Source organism: Oncorhynchus gorbuscha, linkage group LG19, assembly GCF_021184085.1.
Source record: "Oncorhynchus gorbuscha isolate QuinsamMale2020 ecotype Even-year linkage group LG19, OgorEven_v1.0, whole genome shotgun sequence".
Lineage (NCBI taxonomy): Eukaryota > Metazoa > Chordata > Actinopteri > Salmoniformes > Salmonidae > Oncorhynchus > Oncorhynchus gorbuscha.
In genome coordinates, this window is record NC_060191.1 from 34,839,697 (window position 1) to 34,855,298 (window position 15,602).

At 46.4% G+C, this 15,602-nt stretch overlaps 1 protein-coding gene across 1 annotated transcript; it reads right to left on the reverse strand.

The window, feature by feature from the left end:
- Positions 1-9,803: 9,803 nt before the first annotated feature.
- LOC124005642 (gem-associated protein 7-like) lies at positions 9,804-11,295 on the reverse strand. The gene is made up of 2 exons (XM_046315080.1): positions 11,160-11,295; positions 9,804-10,945 (listed from the first exon to the last, which is right to left on the reverse strand). The coding sequence occupies exon 2, from the start codon at positions 10,926-10,928 to the stop codon at positions 10,542-10,544; it is 387 nt and encodes a 128-aa protein (XP_046171036.1). The 5' UTR covers positions 10,929-10,945; positions 11,160-11,295; the 3' UTR covers positions 9,804-10,541.
- Between the last annotated feature and the right edge of the window lie 4,307 nt (positions 11,296-15,602).

A 15,602-nucleotide genomic window follows, 5' to 3' on the forward strand; every position in this document is an offset into this window, starting at 1 on the left:
AATTCATAGAATGGACCTATCCCTTGAAATATTATTGAAATCTTCCAATTACCACCACAAAGATGGCCGTCGGTCCACCCACCATAGAATGTCAATTTAAAATGTGAATATCTATTCTATTATCCATATTTCTATTATTTCAATAGGTTTCCTATGGAAGATTGACAGTGTAATATAAAACAACTTATACTCCCATTCAAGTCAACTTTCTCTGATGGGTGGACCTCCAAGTTGAAATTTCAATTTGATTCAACTGATGGCGGGCACAACAAACACCTCAGATGATGTAAAATAGGGTCTAACCTACAACATATGTAGACATTATGGTTTTAAATGTTTTTAGATAACTGCAGTTTAAAGTTGGAAAAATGACCATAGTTTTTCCAGTGATGAAGACATGGATGTGTCGGGGTAGGCAAAATGGGTTAACTTTGGGCACCTCTATCTACTGAATGTTTTGTCGTTCGGGTTCAAAAAAGTCACTTTCTGACCATTTCTACCAATGGGCAAACATATACGGGAAGTTTCGTTCAAATCAAAAGGGATGCGGTCAAAAGTGATTGAAATCAAATGGAACGACCCCAAAGCTTCTCAGAGTAGGAGTGCTGATCTGGGATCAGGTTTCCCACCTGTTCATATAATGGTATTTTATACTGAACAAAAATATAATCGCAACATGTAAAGTGTTGGTCCCATGTTTCATGAGCTGAAATTAAATATATCAGAAATGTTCCATACGCACAAAAAGCTTATTTCTGAGACTAGCCACCCGGACAGCTGATGAAACTGTGGGTTTGCACAACCAAAGAATTTCTGAACAAACTGTCAGAAATCGTCTTAGAAGGTAATCTGCTTGCTCGTTGTCCTCACCAGGGTCTTGACCTGACTGTAGTTTGGTGTCGTAACCGAATTCAGTGGGCAAATGGTCACCTTTGATGGCCACTGGCACGATGGAGAAGTGTGCTCTTCACAGATGAATCCCGGTTTCAACTGTACTGGGTAGATGGCAGACAGTGTGTATGGCGTCGTGTGGGCGAGCGGTTTGCTGATGTCAATGTTGTGAACAAAGTGCCCCATGGTGGCAGTGGGGTTATGGTATGAGCAGGCATAAGCTATGGACAACGAACATAATTGTATTTTTTCGATAGCAATTTGAATGCACAGAGATACCATGACGAATCCAGAGGTCCATTATCGTGCCAGTCATCCGACGCCTTCACCTCATGTTTCAGCATGTTAATGCATGGCCCTACTTCGCAAAAATCTGTACACAATTCCTGGAAGCTGAAAATATCCCAGTTCTTCCATGGCATGCATACTTACCAGACATGTTACGTATTGAGCATGTTTGGGATGCTCTGGATTGACGTGTATGACAGTGTGTTCCAGTTTCCGCCAAAATCCAGCATCTTCACACAGGCATTGAAGAGGAGTGGGACAACATTCCACAGGCCACAATCAACAGTCTGATCAACTCTATGCGAAGGAGATGTGTCGCTCTGCATGAGGCAAATGGTCACACCAGATACTGACTGGTTTTCTGATCCACGCCTCTACCTTTTGTGACTGAAAGATGCATATCTGTATTTCCGGTCGTGAAATTCTAATTCAGCACTTCTACTTTGAGAAGCTTTGTGGATACGGGCCCTGGTCTCAGACTCCTCTACTGCTACTAATAATTATTATTTAACTTGTATAGCGCTTTCCATTACATAAAATAATCTCAAAGCGCATAAAAAAAACATACAAATAACACATTTAAATTGAGATAATGAAGATGTATATTGGACGCCTCTAGAAAGGCCGGGAGTTGAGGTATTTTGGATTGGAAACGCAGTGTAGCCTCAGCGGAGGAGGCATCAATGGTACAGCCAGGTAGAAACAAAGACAGTCTGACAAACATTTCTGGAGCTCTTCATCAGTGCACCACACCTGCTTTCTGACGTCCGTTCCAAGCGCCGCTTCTCCGTAGGTACTGGTCCTCCTTTGCCGAACACGTAGCACCCACCTGGGTGATGCCACAGCTGCTGAAAAGCTCACAAAAAGCCACCACATTTTGGCGTGGTTAAGAACAGTCCCTGAACCTCCTATGCCATCGCTGGACACAGCTCGCAGTCAAAGTTGTAGTTATTCCCGACAGATGGAAAAAATAATAAAGCCGCGGCTGCATTATTTAAATCCAAACTGCCATCTAGCTATCTATAAGCCAAACATAGACTTTTCATCTCAATTCTGTACATGTTAGAGTCAAGAATGTCAGGTTGACTCTACTGACAGTGACATGCCTCTGCTGCCTGTAGAGAAGCTGCTGGGTCAGAGAGGACCACTATCTGTGGGCCCCAGAGAAAGCAGGGGATGTATGCTCCTGCAGTGTCAGTGGGGTCCAGTGGGTAGTAAAAGTACCCCTCAGAAAGACAGAGCAGGTGATCGTATTTCTCCCCCAGACTGCAGGATAAAACACAAGCCTCCTCTGATCCATAAAATACAACAGCCAAGCTCACAACTCATGAGGCGGAAGGAGACACTGGATACAGAGTGTCAGTATGTGTGAGTGTACATGCCTGTCTCTCTGTGTGTGTGTGTGTGTGTGTCTTTACACAGTAAGTGTGTGTGTCTCAGAATGTCTGTGTGTGTGTGTGTGTGTGTGTGTGTGTGTGTGTGTGTGTGTGTGTGTGTGTGTGTGTGTGTGTGTGTGTGTGTGTGTGTGTGTGTGTGTGTGTGTGTGTGTGTGTGTCTCAGAATGTCTGTGTGTGTGTGTGTGTGTGTGTGTGTGTGTGTGTGTGTGTGTGTGTGTGTGTGTGTGTGTGTGTGTGTGTGTGTGTGTGTGTGTGTGTGTGTGTGTGTGTGTGTTATTTATGTGTTATTTCACTCCGTCAGAGCCCTAGCTCCAGATGTGTGGGGTTAACATGAGGAGTTTAGCTCTCCCAGATGTGGCCAGGTGTGGCCTGTGGCGTCACGCCACCAGACCCATGGCCTCCCTCCACACAGGGCTTCATCTACAGGTCACAGGGTCAAGTCTAACAGGGTCAAGTCTAATCAGCACTCCAGAATGGAAGGAGAGGAGCACCAGGCTAGGACAGGGCGAAGCTGAGGTCCAGCTTCACTGTGGCAGGGAGTGTTACAGCACATACTAGGGCTGATGAAGGAGAGCTAGGCAGGTATTGAGGAAGGGGGGTATTAGAGGTTTTGGAGTAGTGGGGAGGGTATGGGGGGGCTGGTTGGAAGGATTATGAGGAGGTGGGGTACAGAGGAGGTTGGGTGGAAGGCAGTGGGGGGCTAGGGTAAAAGAAGATGTCCTCTCCTCGTTATCTACAGTAGGTTCAGTGTTTACCCAGATTCCAGCTCGAAGATACCATCAGTTAAATAAGCGGCCAGGGAGAAGTGCTCTGGGACCCAGCCAAAAATGACCTGCACCCCGCCACACACACACTGACACCACCCCTGCAAAACTATGAGCTCTGAGGGACAGGGGTGGAAGGCGAATGGGGGTGGGGGTGTCTCATTTAGACCTATAGGTCTCATTTATACTGATAAGTGCATATCACATTAATACAGTACTCAATTATAAAGTGTCTTCCTCCCCAATCGTCCCCGTCGCTCACCATGCTCTAGTGACGGACCACATTATCAACATCATAATGACTCTTTCAAAATGACAGTGTAACGCCGTTTGATTCACTTCAACATGACCAAGTGGTTTTGCATTCTGCCCTTCACTCTCTTCCCATCTCAGCCCCTCTCTCTCTCCATCTCTCCCTGCGACAGAGTGATGAGACAGTAGAGAGCAGACAATGTCGGATTCCCCTGGTAATTTCGGAGGGGACGGAAGTAGCCGTGGCGTCCCACCCTGGGCCCAGACTGAGCTCACTGATGATTCACCGGCCTGCGTGATGAAGGTTGGCGACCCCAATTTGAAAGAGGGAGGAGGAGGAGGATGATAAGAACAGTGGGAAGAGGGAAAGGAGGGGACGGCAATACCTAAATCAGTCTCTCGCTAATGGGCAGATGTCCTTGTCCCTGACACAAGTAAATCAAGCTTTATGAGAAGAGGGAGGGAGGGAGGGAGGGAGGGAGGGAGGGAGGGAGGGAGGGAGGGAGGGAGGGAGGGAGGGAGGGCGAGAGAGAGTAGACCAGAGGAAGTGAACGAGAAAGACATACACTACATGACCAAAGATATGTGGACACCTGCTCATCATTCCAAAATCATGGGCATTAATATGGAGTCAGTACCCCCTTTGCTGCTATAACAGCCTCCAATATTCTGGGTTGGCTTTCCACTAGATTTTGGAACATTGCTGTGGGGACTTGCTTCCATTCAGCCACAAGAGCATTAGTGAGGTTGGGCACTGATGTTGGGCGATTAGGCCTGGATGGCAGTTTTAGTTCAATGGGGTTCTGTCCAGGCCAGTTAAATTCTTCCACACTGATCTCGACAAACCATTTCTGTATGGATCTCACTTTGTGCATGGGGGCATTGTCATGTTGAAACAGGAAAGGGCCTTCCCCAAACTGTTGCCACAAAGTTGGAAGCACAGAATCATCTAGAATGTCATTGTATGCTGCAGCGTTAAGATTTCCCTTCACTAGAACCAAGGGGCCTAGCCTGAACCATGGAAAACAGCCCCAGTCTATTATTCCTCCTCCACCAAACTTTACAGATGGCACTACGCATTGGGGCAGGTAGCGTTCTTCTGGCATTCTCCAAACCCAGACTCATCCGTTGGACTGCCAGATGGTGAAGCATGACTCATCATTCCAGAGAACGCGTTTCCTCTGCTCCAGAGTCCAATTGTGGTGAGCTTTACATCGACGCTTGGCATTGCACATGGTGATCTTAAGGTTGTGTGGAGCTGCTCGGCCATGGAAACCCATTTCATGGAGCTCCCGATGAACAGTTCTTGTGCTGACTTTGCTTCCAGAGGCAGTTCGGAACTCGGTAGTGAGTGTTGCCACCGAGGACAGATTATATTTTTTGTGTTAAACAAATATAGAATATATAAATATAATATATTTTATATTTGAGATTCTTCAAAGCAGCCACCCTTTGCCTTAATGACAGCTTTGTACACGCTTTGCATTCTCTCAACCAGCTTCAAGAGGTAGTCACCTGGAATGCATTTTAATTAACAGGTGTGCCTTGTTAATTCATTTGTGGAATTTCTTTCCTTCTTAATACGTTTTAGCCAATCAGTTGTGTTGTGACAAGTTAGGGATGATGTACAGACCAAGTCCATATCATGGCAAGAACAGCTCAAATAAGCAAAGAGAAACGACAGTCCATCATTACTTTAAGACATGAAGGTCAGTCAATCTGGAAAATTTCAAGTGCCGTCGCAAAATGAATCAAGCCCTATGATGAAACTGGCTTTCATGAGGTCTGCCACAGGAAAGGAAGACCCAGAGTTACCTCTGTTGCAGAGGATAAATTCATTAGTGACCAGCCTCAGAAATGCTTCACAGAGTTCAAGTAACAAAATCAACTGTTTAGAGGAGACTGCGTGAATCATGCCTTCATGGTCGAACTGCTGCAAAGAAATCACTACTAAAGGACACCAATAAGAAGAAGAGACTTGCTTGGGCCAAGAAACATGAGCAATTAGACCGATGTAAATCTGTCCTTTGGTATGATGAGTGAGATTGTGAGATTTTTGGTAGGTGTAGGTGAACGGATGATCTCTGGATGTGTGGTTCCCACCGTGAAGCATGGAGGACTTGTGATGGTGTTGGGGGCACTTTGCTGGTGACAGTTAGTGATTTATTTAGAATTCAAGGCAGACTTAACCAGCATGGATACCACAGCATTCTGCAGTGATACGGCATCCCATCTGGTTTGCTCTTAGTGGGACTATCATATATTTTTAAACAGGAAAATTAACCAACACACCTTCAGGCTATGTAAGGGCTATTTGACCAAGAAGAAGAGTGATGGTGCTGCATCAGATCACCCAACCTCAACCCAATTGAGATGGTTTGGAATGGGTTGGGCTGCAGAGTGAAGGGAAAGCAGCCAACAAGTGCTCAGTATATGTGGGAACTCCTTCAAGACTGTTGGAAAGCATTCTAGGTGAAGCTGGTTGAGAGAATGCCAAGAATGTGAAAAGCTGTCATTAACGCAAATGGTGGCTACTTCGAAGAATCTAAAATATTTTTGGGGGTTTGTTTTAACACTATTTTGGTTAGTACATGATTCCACATGTGTTATTTCATAGTTCTGATGTCTTCACTATTATTCCACAATGTAGGAAATAGTCAAATGAAGAAAAACCCTTGAATGAGTAGGTGTGTCCAAACTTTTCACTGGTACTGTGTAGTGTAGATTGAGACTGCAGTCTGTCTGGGGAGAGGGCTGGTGGGCATGAGTGCGTGTGTGAGTTAAATTATAAGCAATTAGGCCTGCCTTTTGAAAACACGCTTTTGATGATGTGAAGAAAAAAAAAGATGTGTACAGGAAGGAGAGTAGAGGGGAGAATAGCTGTACTGTAGTGTAGCAAGGACTGGAGGATAAGGGGCTTTGGAGTGAGGAGGAGGGACTGAGTGTCGGGAACCGTCCTCCCTTCTGTTCTTGTGGGAAGCTTAATATTAGTGTAGCGCTCCAGTCACAGACACAGCGTTAATGACCACAGGAAGAAAAATCTTTAAATGTATGCGATTCTGCCCCTGATTAAATAGCTTTTACGAGACTGCCACTTCTCAGTGCCAGGGCACTTTCCCTTGTAGATAAATTACCAGACATCTCCTTCGCAACTCTGTTAAAATAACCTGATTTAGTCATTTAAGGGCATGCAAGAATGTCTACGGTATTCTTGCTCATCGAACAGGAATGTTATTCAACATAACATGTTGAAAAAAAAGAGCCTTTGGCATAGCATGGTCAGTTCTGGGCCCTCGCCCACACCGAGCTCCAACAGGAAACCGTTTCTCAGATATTGCCTGTCTACTTCCTGTTTTTGTCTAATTAAAGGATTATTGCAGTGAGATCCTGACAGCCTGGAATGGTCCGTTAATACTGTTGGACCTGTTGTTTTCTGGCCTGGACATCTGCAATGAGGTTCAGGAGTGGTTGGGAGACCAAGGAAGGTCCCAACTTAACTGGAAATATGAAACGTATTTACCTTCCCCTGGCCTTTGAATGTGTAGAGGACAGAAATATGGAGGACTCTGTTTAACCCTTTTGGAGGGTTGGATGGACCCATTTGTCATCATGCTTATCCACAAACTTAACAAAATGGCAGCTTTGCTTTCCTGCCCTCCTCTGATTGGCTGAGGAGTGAGCTTCATTGCTTGTGTGGCGATTCAATCATCAGTTGGGAGCTCTGTTGGTGGGTCATCAGCATCATAGACAGTCATTAGAAGCATCTTCCTGTGTTTAGCCCTGTGGGAATGGGAGTGGGCCAGTTAGGGCTCTCTAGGCTTTGATGTAGATCAATTAAGATAACTTTAATCTCTTACTAATTAGTAAACCCCCTTCTTCATCTTTTCCTGTCTAGACTGAGTACATGCAACCCCCCTCCTGTCCTTCCCTATAAGGTCACTCAGGAAGCAAAACTATGTTCCCCTACTTTACTATGTGTTGGAAAGCAGTTAGTCAGCAGCTGATATGCTCAAACCATAGACTGTATATAAATACACTCAAACCTAGGGAAGAAAGAGAAGTTGGAATTTCAAGTCATTTATGATTCAGTCTCTATAGTTGAACATGTTTCATATACATAGCCAACCTACCCAGACACTACTGATAGATGCAATATTTCCTGGGAGATGTTGGGGTCAGGAACACATAGTCCATACAGATATAGTATTACATAGTATTTTATAAATGAGCAGGCTTGAGACCTCCTGGTATGAGTGGTATTGTTTGGGTTTGGGGCCCAGACGTCTACTTGCCTGGGTCTATCTGCTGGCATGGTCTCCTGCCTGGGTCTTTATCTCCCTGGCCACTTGAGCCAGGGAAGTGAGCCTGTCCCTCACAATCACTGGAGCTACTCCAACATACCCTCACAGGCTAGTCAAACAAACCTGGGGAATGCCGCCTAACCGTGACTAAGTCAGTCCCCCCTCTATCTGCCGCACAGCGACACAATGGGCACATTCCAGTCAACATCTCCGGGGGCCCAAGGAGCCACCTTCTCAATCTCCTGAATGGAGAAACCAAACAGCAGCATGTATGATAGAGGACGCTGTGACCCAGTCACCACTGTATTTTTCATATTATTCTAATCATGTAAAGTTTTTTTTGTGGTACTTTTACCCCTTTTTCTCCACAATTTGTGCCAGCTCATGTACACCGATGTCAGCTCAAAACAACTCTGCGGTGGATTTGGAGTGCAAGATAAAGACGAGACACATTCAAGAGCTGACAATGCCCTGGGTGTTACAGTAGAAAGCATACTTGCTTTATTATCTTATTGAACCTGTATTTATCCAGATTAGCCTCAATGAGACCTTTTTTTTACCTTGTCCACGACAGCAGCAGGGTGCAGTCTGAAAAATGTATCTCTATATGTTTTGAGTCCTCGACCTTATGCCAGCCTGTACCGATGAGTAATAATCTGAATAATTTCTCAAACCCAGCGCTCCTAAACCAAAAACTGAATCCGTGAACCCCTTATGAGGCAGTCATAGAAGGAAAACACATACATTCCTTAGAAGTAACTGCCCAACAGTTTTAATGGAGGGAATTATGGGCAGGGTATGATTAAGTGGATGTGGCCATGTATTTTTGTAAGTTATCACAGACAGTTAACAGGAAGTGAGAGGACCACAAACAGGAAGGCGCATAATGTGCTTCCTGTTGGCTGATGGTGTGACAGGGCAGATTCCTTGTACCATCGTGACAGCTCCTCTCCCCTTGTAACACTGGCGCACACATACACCTGCGCACAGGGATGTTTTTCCACTTGAATCAGAGAAGCAGACTGCCAACAAAGAGAAACTCAAGAGTAGATAACATTGAGAAACAGTGTGCCCACAATGCAACAAATGAGGCAGGCCACCAGATTCAGTCCACAGCACAAAAATAGGATTTTCATTTAGTGACTATTCAACTTCTTCTCACTCATAGACAGTAAACACACAGCAACTAGATGTAACGTCTCACTCTATTGTCGCTACACTACTGCAACAAGATTAACATTCAGACCACGCGCTTCACTGAGCTTGAATGGGACGCACATCAAGGAGAGAGTGCGGGCTGGGAGGGAGTTGAGCGCTGCTGTTGGTGCCTGGGAATATGAAATTAACATTGGTCGTCCTTGAGGGCTTCCTGATTTAATCACAAGGGCCCAATAACATCACAGGATTTCACTCATACTTTAGAGGGGGGCGGGATGGTTATGACTCACCCTCTCATTGTTGACCGTCTCCACAAAGCGGTCGGTATCATTCAGGCACAACAGAGGGAGACTGTGCACTGCACACTGATTGCCTAATGCATTCCAATAAAATGATTTATTGGAGACGCACACAAAACGCACCTTTTAGGAAGATTACATATTACTGATGCCTCGTCATGAGGGCGTTTTGCGAGGATGATGAATACTGACCACTCATCAGGTCTATTTCAACTGACAAACTAAGGTATCATATTAACCCATACACAAAGTATGTAAGGAGATTTGACCGTAAACAGTCATTTATACTTGTTTAGTTCACTGTAGGCTCTCTTATTCATTTGTGAATATTATATTTGCAGTCTTAAAGATTGGGCAGTCGAGATCATTTAGGCTAGGTCATATTCAATTTAGAAAATTTCAGGGTTTTATCAAAATATATGTTAAAAAAATGAAAGCCATATGACACTGAAAGACGTGACCACTGAACGTGAATATTTTATTCAGTGAGGAATACGATAAGCTCGATACTACCACCACATTATCTACAATATATAGCCTACTTAACGAACACATTATCAAATTCAATGCAAGTGACAGAATGTTTAGTCAGTCTTTTTTTTTAAAGAAAAAAAGAGAAAGTTCATATGCCCATTGGTAAACATATCTCAGCAACAGATCTTATGAAAAGGAAGACAAGAACCACATTGTCCTGTAATAACAAAATAATGGCAAGATTCGAGTTTCCAGACAATTATATCCAAACTCCACCTGAAGACATGTGTTTATCCCCCATCTCTTCCTAATGAAATGGACAGCTGAGTGTCAGGGAACCTGGTGGTAATGGGTGCCCCCTGACATACCCGTTGTAAAGACAAGTGCTGACATCTCCCTCCAGTGGAGGTACATTGAATTGGAAACTACAAAACAAAAATCATAGACATACTGTATTGCAGCGTTCTCAATACCTGGCTGGCCACATAAATATAATATATGGCAAGTCTACCCCTTAATCAAAGTAACAGAATAATAAATGGTAACATTTTGCTACATATTCACCCAGACAGAACACTGTAGCAATGGACCTGTCATCATTGACACCCCAAAACGCACTGTATGTCAAACCAAATCATATTAAAAATAACAGTACAAATCAGATTCAGTTTGTTGGATATCTGCTCAAAAACAGCACAAATTGGTGAACAGAACTGTTCAGAGATCAAAGGAGTATGAAATGATATCCTGACACCTGAGCAGAGCTTCTTTCTGCACCCCAATGGGGGTCTGTAGTTCCGAAACTTGGAAGTTGAGCACGTCAATGTCCGACGCTCCAAACTTCGCCTCAACCTCGACTCTCTCGTACATGTGGAATTGCACCTGCTTGTTGGTCATGGCTATGAGCGTTCTCAGGAAGCTTTCTCTCAAAGCCGACCGTGCACGCTGCTCTTCTCCCACTTCGACAGAGTCAGTCCATGTTTCAGTCGAAGCAGAAATAGTTGTTGGACACAGCGCGACGAAACGGGTTGAGTTCGGGTCGAATCCGCGGCCATTCGGATCAGGTCCTCTCGGGAGGCGAAGCACGGTCACGAGCGTACTCATTTCGAGTTTTTGTCGCTCTGCAATCAAAAATTGCGACAGATGTTGGCATGACGTGCAAACAAAGTTAGTAGATTCAATTTAAGCGAAAATATAACGACACTAGTTAAGAGTTTGCTCTGTCTTGGTTGACTGTGTTGACATTCACTAGCTAGCCAGCATGCTGTGTAGAGCAAAGCTAGCTAGTTTTGGTTCATAGCTAGCAAAGCGAAGTCACTCGTATTTAATACTTACCGACTCAGCGTAAACAAATTATGTTTGAAGTTGGCCAAAGAGAACGTTTTATGAGGGTCGTTTGAGTATGCACACCGTACATTTTGTTGTCCCTCTGTTAAATGTGACCGGGAAATGTCATGTATTTTATATTTTGGTTCCGCAGTAGGCAACTCGACACAATCTTTGACACTGATGCCGCCTAGCGAATAAATGAGGGAGCACTCCAAAGTCGATGTACACTGTACATCAAGGTAGTAGGCAGGCTGTGGCTGTAGTTAGGCTACTGGGGCAATGTGATGCATTTAGCTAGCCTGTTCACTCTAGTGTTTGTATAAAAAAGAAACAACTCCTCCTATTTGATTGATCATACTACTGGATCAATGAGCTTGCTCCACTGAGAATTGTTGAATATTAAATCATGCGGGCTATGTTCAGATTCAGGCGACAATAAAAACTATGATACATTTGAATGTAAATAATTGCAGCTTATAACGAGGTGGGCTTCAAATTACTTTTCAAAGTGTGTGTGTGTGTGTTTTTTGGCCTCACCTGTTTGAGTTGTCGCCTGTGAATGCCCTCACCCGCTAGTACGCTCAAGCTGATTCTTAGGTTCTGATTGATCGTCTACTACAGGACGTCTGGTAAGAATAGGCGGATGCGCTTTCTGTCTCCGTTCAAGGCTTTTATTCTTGTATCTTCAACACTACACACACACACACACTACACCGTACCAAACAAACCAAATTCTCTGCTATAAGCCACCTCCAATATCGTTCTAGAGAAATTGCCAGTATGTCCAACCAGCTTCACAACAGCAGACCATGTGTATGGCGTCGTGTGGGCAAGCGGTTTGCTGATGTCAACATTGTGAACAGAGTGCCCCATGGTGGTGGGGTTATGGTATGAGCAGGCATAAGCTAACATTTTACATTTACATTTAAGTCATTTAGCAGACGCTCTTATCCAGAGCGACTTACAAATCGGTGCATTCACCTTATGACATCCAGTGGAACAGTCACTTTACAATAGTGCATCTAAATCTTAAAGGGGGGTGAGAAGGATTACTTATCCTATCCTAGGTATTCCTTAAAGAGGTGGGGTTTCAGGTGTCTCCGGAAGGTGGTGATTGACTCCGCTGTCCTGGCGTCGTGAGGGAGTTTGTTCCACCATTGGGGGGCCAGAGCAGCGAACAGTTTTGACTGGGCTGAGCGGGAACTGTACTTCCTCAGTGGTAGGGAGGCGAGCAGGCCAGAGGTGGATGAACGCAGTGCCCTTGTTTGGGTGTAGGGCCTGATCAGAGCCTGGAGGTACTGAGGTGCCGTTCCCCTCACAGCTCCGTAGGCAAGCACCATGGTCTTGTAGCGGATGCGAGCTTCAACTGGAAGCCAGTGGAGAGAACGGAGGAGCGGGGTGACGTGAGAGAACTTGGGAAGGTTGAACACCAGACGGGCTGCGGCGTTCTGGATGAGTTGTAGGGGTTTAATGGCACAGGCAGGGAGCCCAGCCAACAGCGAGTTGCAGTAATCCAGACGGGAGATGACAAGTGCCTGGATTAGGACCTGCGCCGCTTCCTGTGTGAGGCAGGGTCGTACTCTGCGGATGTTGTAGAGCATGAACCTACAGGAACGGGCCACCGCCTTGATGTTAGTTGAGAACGACAGGGTGTTGTCCAGGATCACGCCAAGGTTCTTAGCGCTCTGGGAGGAGGACACAATGGAGTTGTCAACCGTGATGGCGAGATCATGGAACGGGCAGTCCTTCCCCGGGAGGAAGAGCAGCTCCGTCTTGCCGAGGTTCAGCTTGAGGTGGTGATCCGTCATCCACACTGATATGTCTGCCAGACATGCAGAGATGCGATTCCCCACCTGGTCATCAGAAGGGGGAAAGGAGAAGATTAATTGTGTGTCGTCTGCATAGCAATGATAGGAGAGACCATGTGAGGTTATGACAGAGCCAAGTGACTTGGTGTGTAGCGAGAATAGGAGAGGGCCTAGAACAGAGCCCTGGGGGACACCAGTGGTGAGAGCGCGTGGTGAGGAGACAGATTCTCGCCACGCCACCTGGTAGGAGCGACCTGTCAGGAAGGACGCAATCCAAGCGTGGGCCGCGCCGGAGATGCACAACTCGGAGAGGGTGGAGAGGAAGATCTGATGGTTCACAGTATCGAAGGCAGCCGATAGGTCTAGAAGGATGAGAGCAGAGGAGAGAGAGTTAGCTTTAGCGGTGCGGAGCGCCTCCGTGATACAGAGAAGAGCAGTCTCAGTTGAATGACTAGTCTTGAAACCTGACTGATTTGGATCAAGAAGGTCATTCTGAGAGAGATAGCGGGAGAGCTGGCCAAGGACGGCACGTTCAAGAGTTTTGGAGAGAAAAGAAAGAAGGGATACTGGTCTGTAGTTGTTGACATCGGAGGGATCGAGTGTAGGTTTTTTCAGAAGGGGTGCAACTCTCGCTCTCTTGAAGACGGAAGGGACGTAGCCAGCGGTCAGGGATGAGTTGATGAGCGAGGTGAGGTAAGGGAGAAGGTCTCCGGAAATGGTCTGGAGAAGAGAGGAGGGGATAGGGTCAAGCGGGCAGGTTGTTGGGCAGCCGGCCGTCACAAGACGCGAGATTTCATCTGGAGAGAGAGGGGAGAAAGAGGTCAGAGCACAGGGTAGGGCAGTGTGAGCAGAACCAGCGGTGTCGTTTGACTTAGCAAACGAGGATCGGATGTCGTCGACCTTCTTTTCAAAATGGTTGACGAAGTCATCTGCAGAGAGGGAGGAGGGGGGGGGAGGAGGATTCAGGAGGGAGGAGAAGGTGGCAAAGAGCTTCCTAGGGTTAGAGGCAGAAGCTTGGAATTTAGAGTGGTAGAAAGTGGCTTTAGCAGCAGAGACAGAAGAGGAAAATGTAGAGAGGAGGGAGCGAAAGGATGCCAGGTCCGCAGGGAGGCGAGTTTTCCTCCATTTCCGCTCGGCTGCCCGGAGCCCTGTTCTGTGAGCTCGCAATGAGGCGTCGAGCCACGGAGCGGGAGGGAGGACCGAGCCGGCCTGGAGGATAGGGGGCATAGAGAGTCAAAGGATGCAGAAAGGGAGGAGAGGAGGGTTGAGGAGGCAGAATCAGGAGATAGGTTGGAGAAGGTTTGAGCAGAGGGAAGAGATGATAGGATGGAAGAGGAGAGAGTAGCGGGGAGAGAGCGAAGGTTGGGACGGCGCGATACCATCCGAGTAGGGGCAGTGTGGGAAGTGTTGGATGAGAGCGAGAGGGAAAAGGATACAAGGTAGTGGTCGGAGACTTGGAGGGGAGTTGCAATGAGGTTAGTGGAAGAACATCATCTAGTAAAGATGAGGTTGAGCGTATTGCCTGCCTTGTGAGTAGGGGGGGAAGGTGAGAGGGTGAGGTCAAAAGAGGAGAGGAGTGGAAAGAAGGAGGCAGAGAGGAATGAGTCAAAGGTAGACGTGGGGAGGTTAAAGTCGCCCAGAACTGTGAGAGGTGAGCCGTCCTCAGGAAAGGAGCTTATCAAGGCATCAAGCTCATTGATGAACTCTCCGAGGGAACCTGGAGGGCGATAAATGATAAGGATGTTAAGCTTGAAAGGGCTGGTAACTGTGACAGCATGGAATTCAAAGTAGGCGATAGACAGATGGGTAAGGGGAGAAAGAGAGAATGACCACTTGGGAGACATGAGGATCCCGGTGCCACCACCCCGCTGACCAGAAACTCTCGGGGTGTGCGAGAACACGTGGGCGGACGAAGAGAGAGCAGTAGGAGTGGCAGTGTTATCTGTGGTGATCCATGTTTCCGTCAGTGCCAAGAAGTCGAGGGACTGGAGGGAGGCATAGGCTGAGATGAACTCTGCCTTGTTGGCCGCAGATCGGCAGTTCCAGAGGCTACCGGAGACCTGGAACTCCATGTGGGTCGTGCGCGCTGGGACCACCAGATTAGGGTGGCCGCGGCCACGCGGTGTGGAGCGTTTGTATGGTCTGTGCAGAGAGGAGAGAACAGGGATAGACAGACACATAGTTGACAGGCTACAGAAGAGGCTACGCTAATGCAAAGGAGATTGGAATGACAAGTGGACTACACGTCTCGAATGTTCAGAAAGTTAAGCTTACGTAGCAAGAATCTTATTGACTAAAATGATTAAAATGATACAGTACTGCTGAAGTAGGCTAGCTGGCAGTGGCTGCGTTGTTGACTTTGTAGGCTAGCTGGCAGTGGCTGCGTTGTTGACACTACACTAATCAAGTCGTTCCGTTGAGTGTAATAGTTTCTACAGTGCTGCTATTCGGGGGCTAGCTGGCTAGCTAGCAGTGTTGATTACGTTACGTTGCGTTAAAAGAACGACAATAGCTGGCTAGCTAACCTAGAAAATCGCTCTAGACTACACAATTATCTTTGATACAAAGACGGCTATGTAGCTAGCTATGTAGCTAGCTACGATCAAACAAATCAAACCGTTGTACTGTAATGAAATTAAAT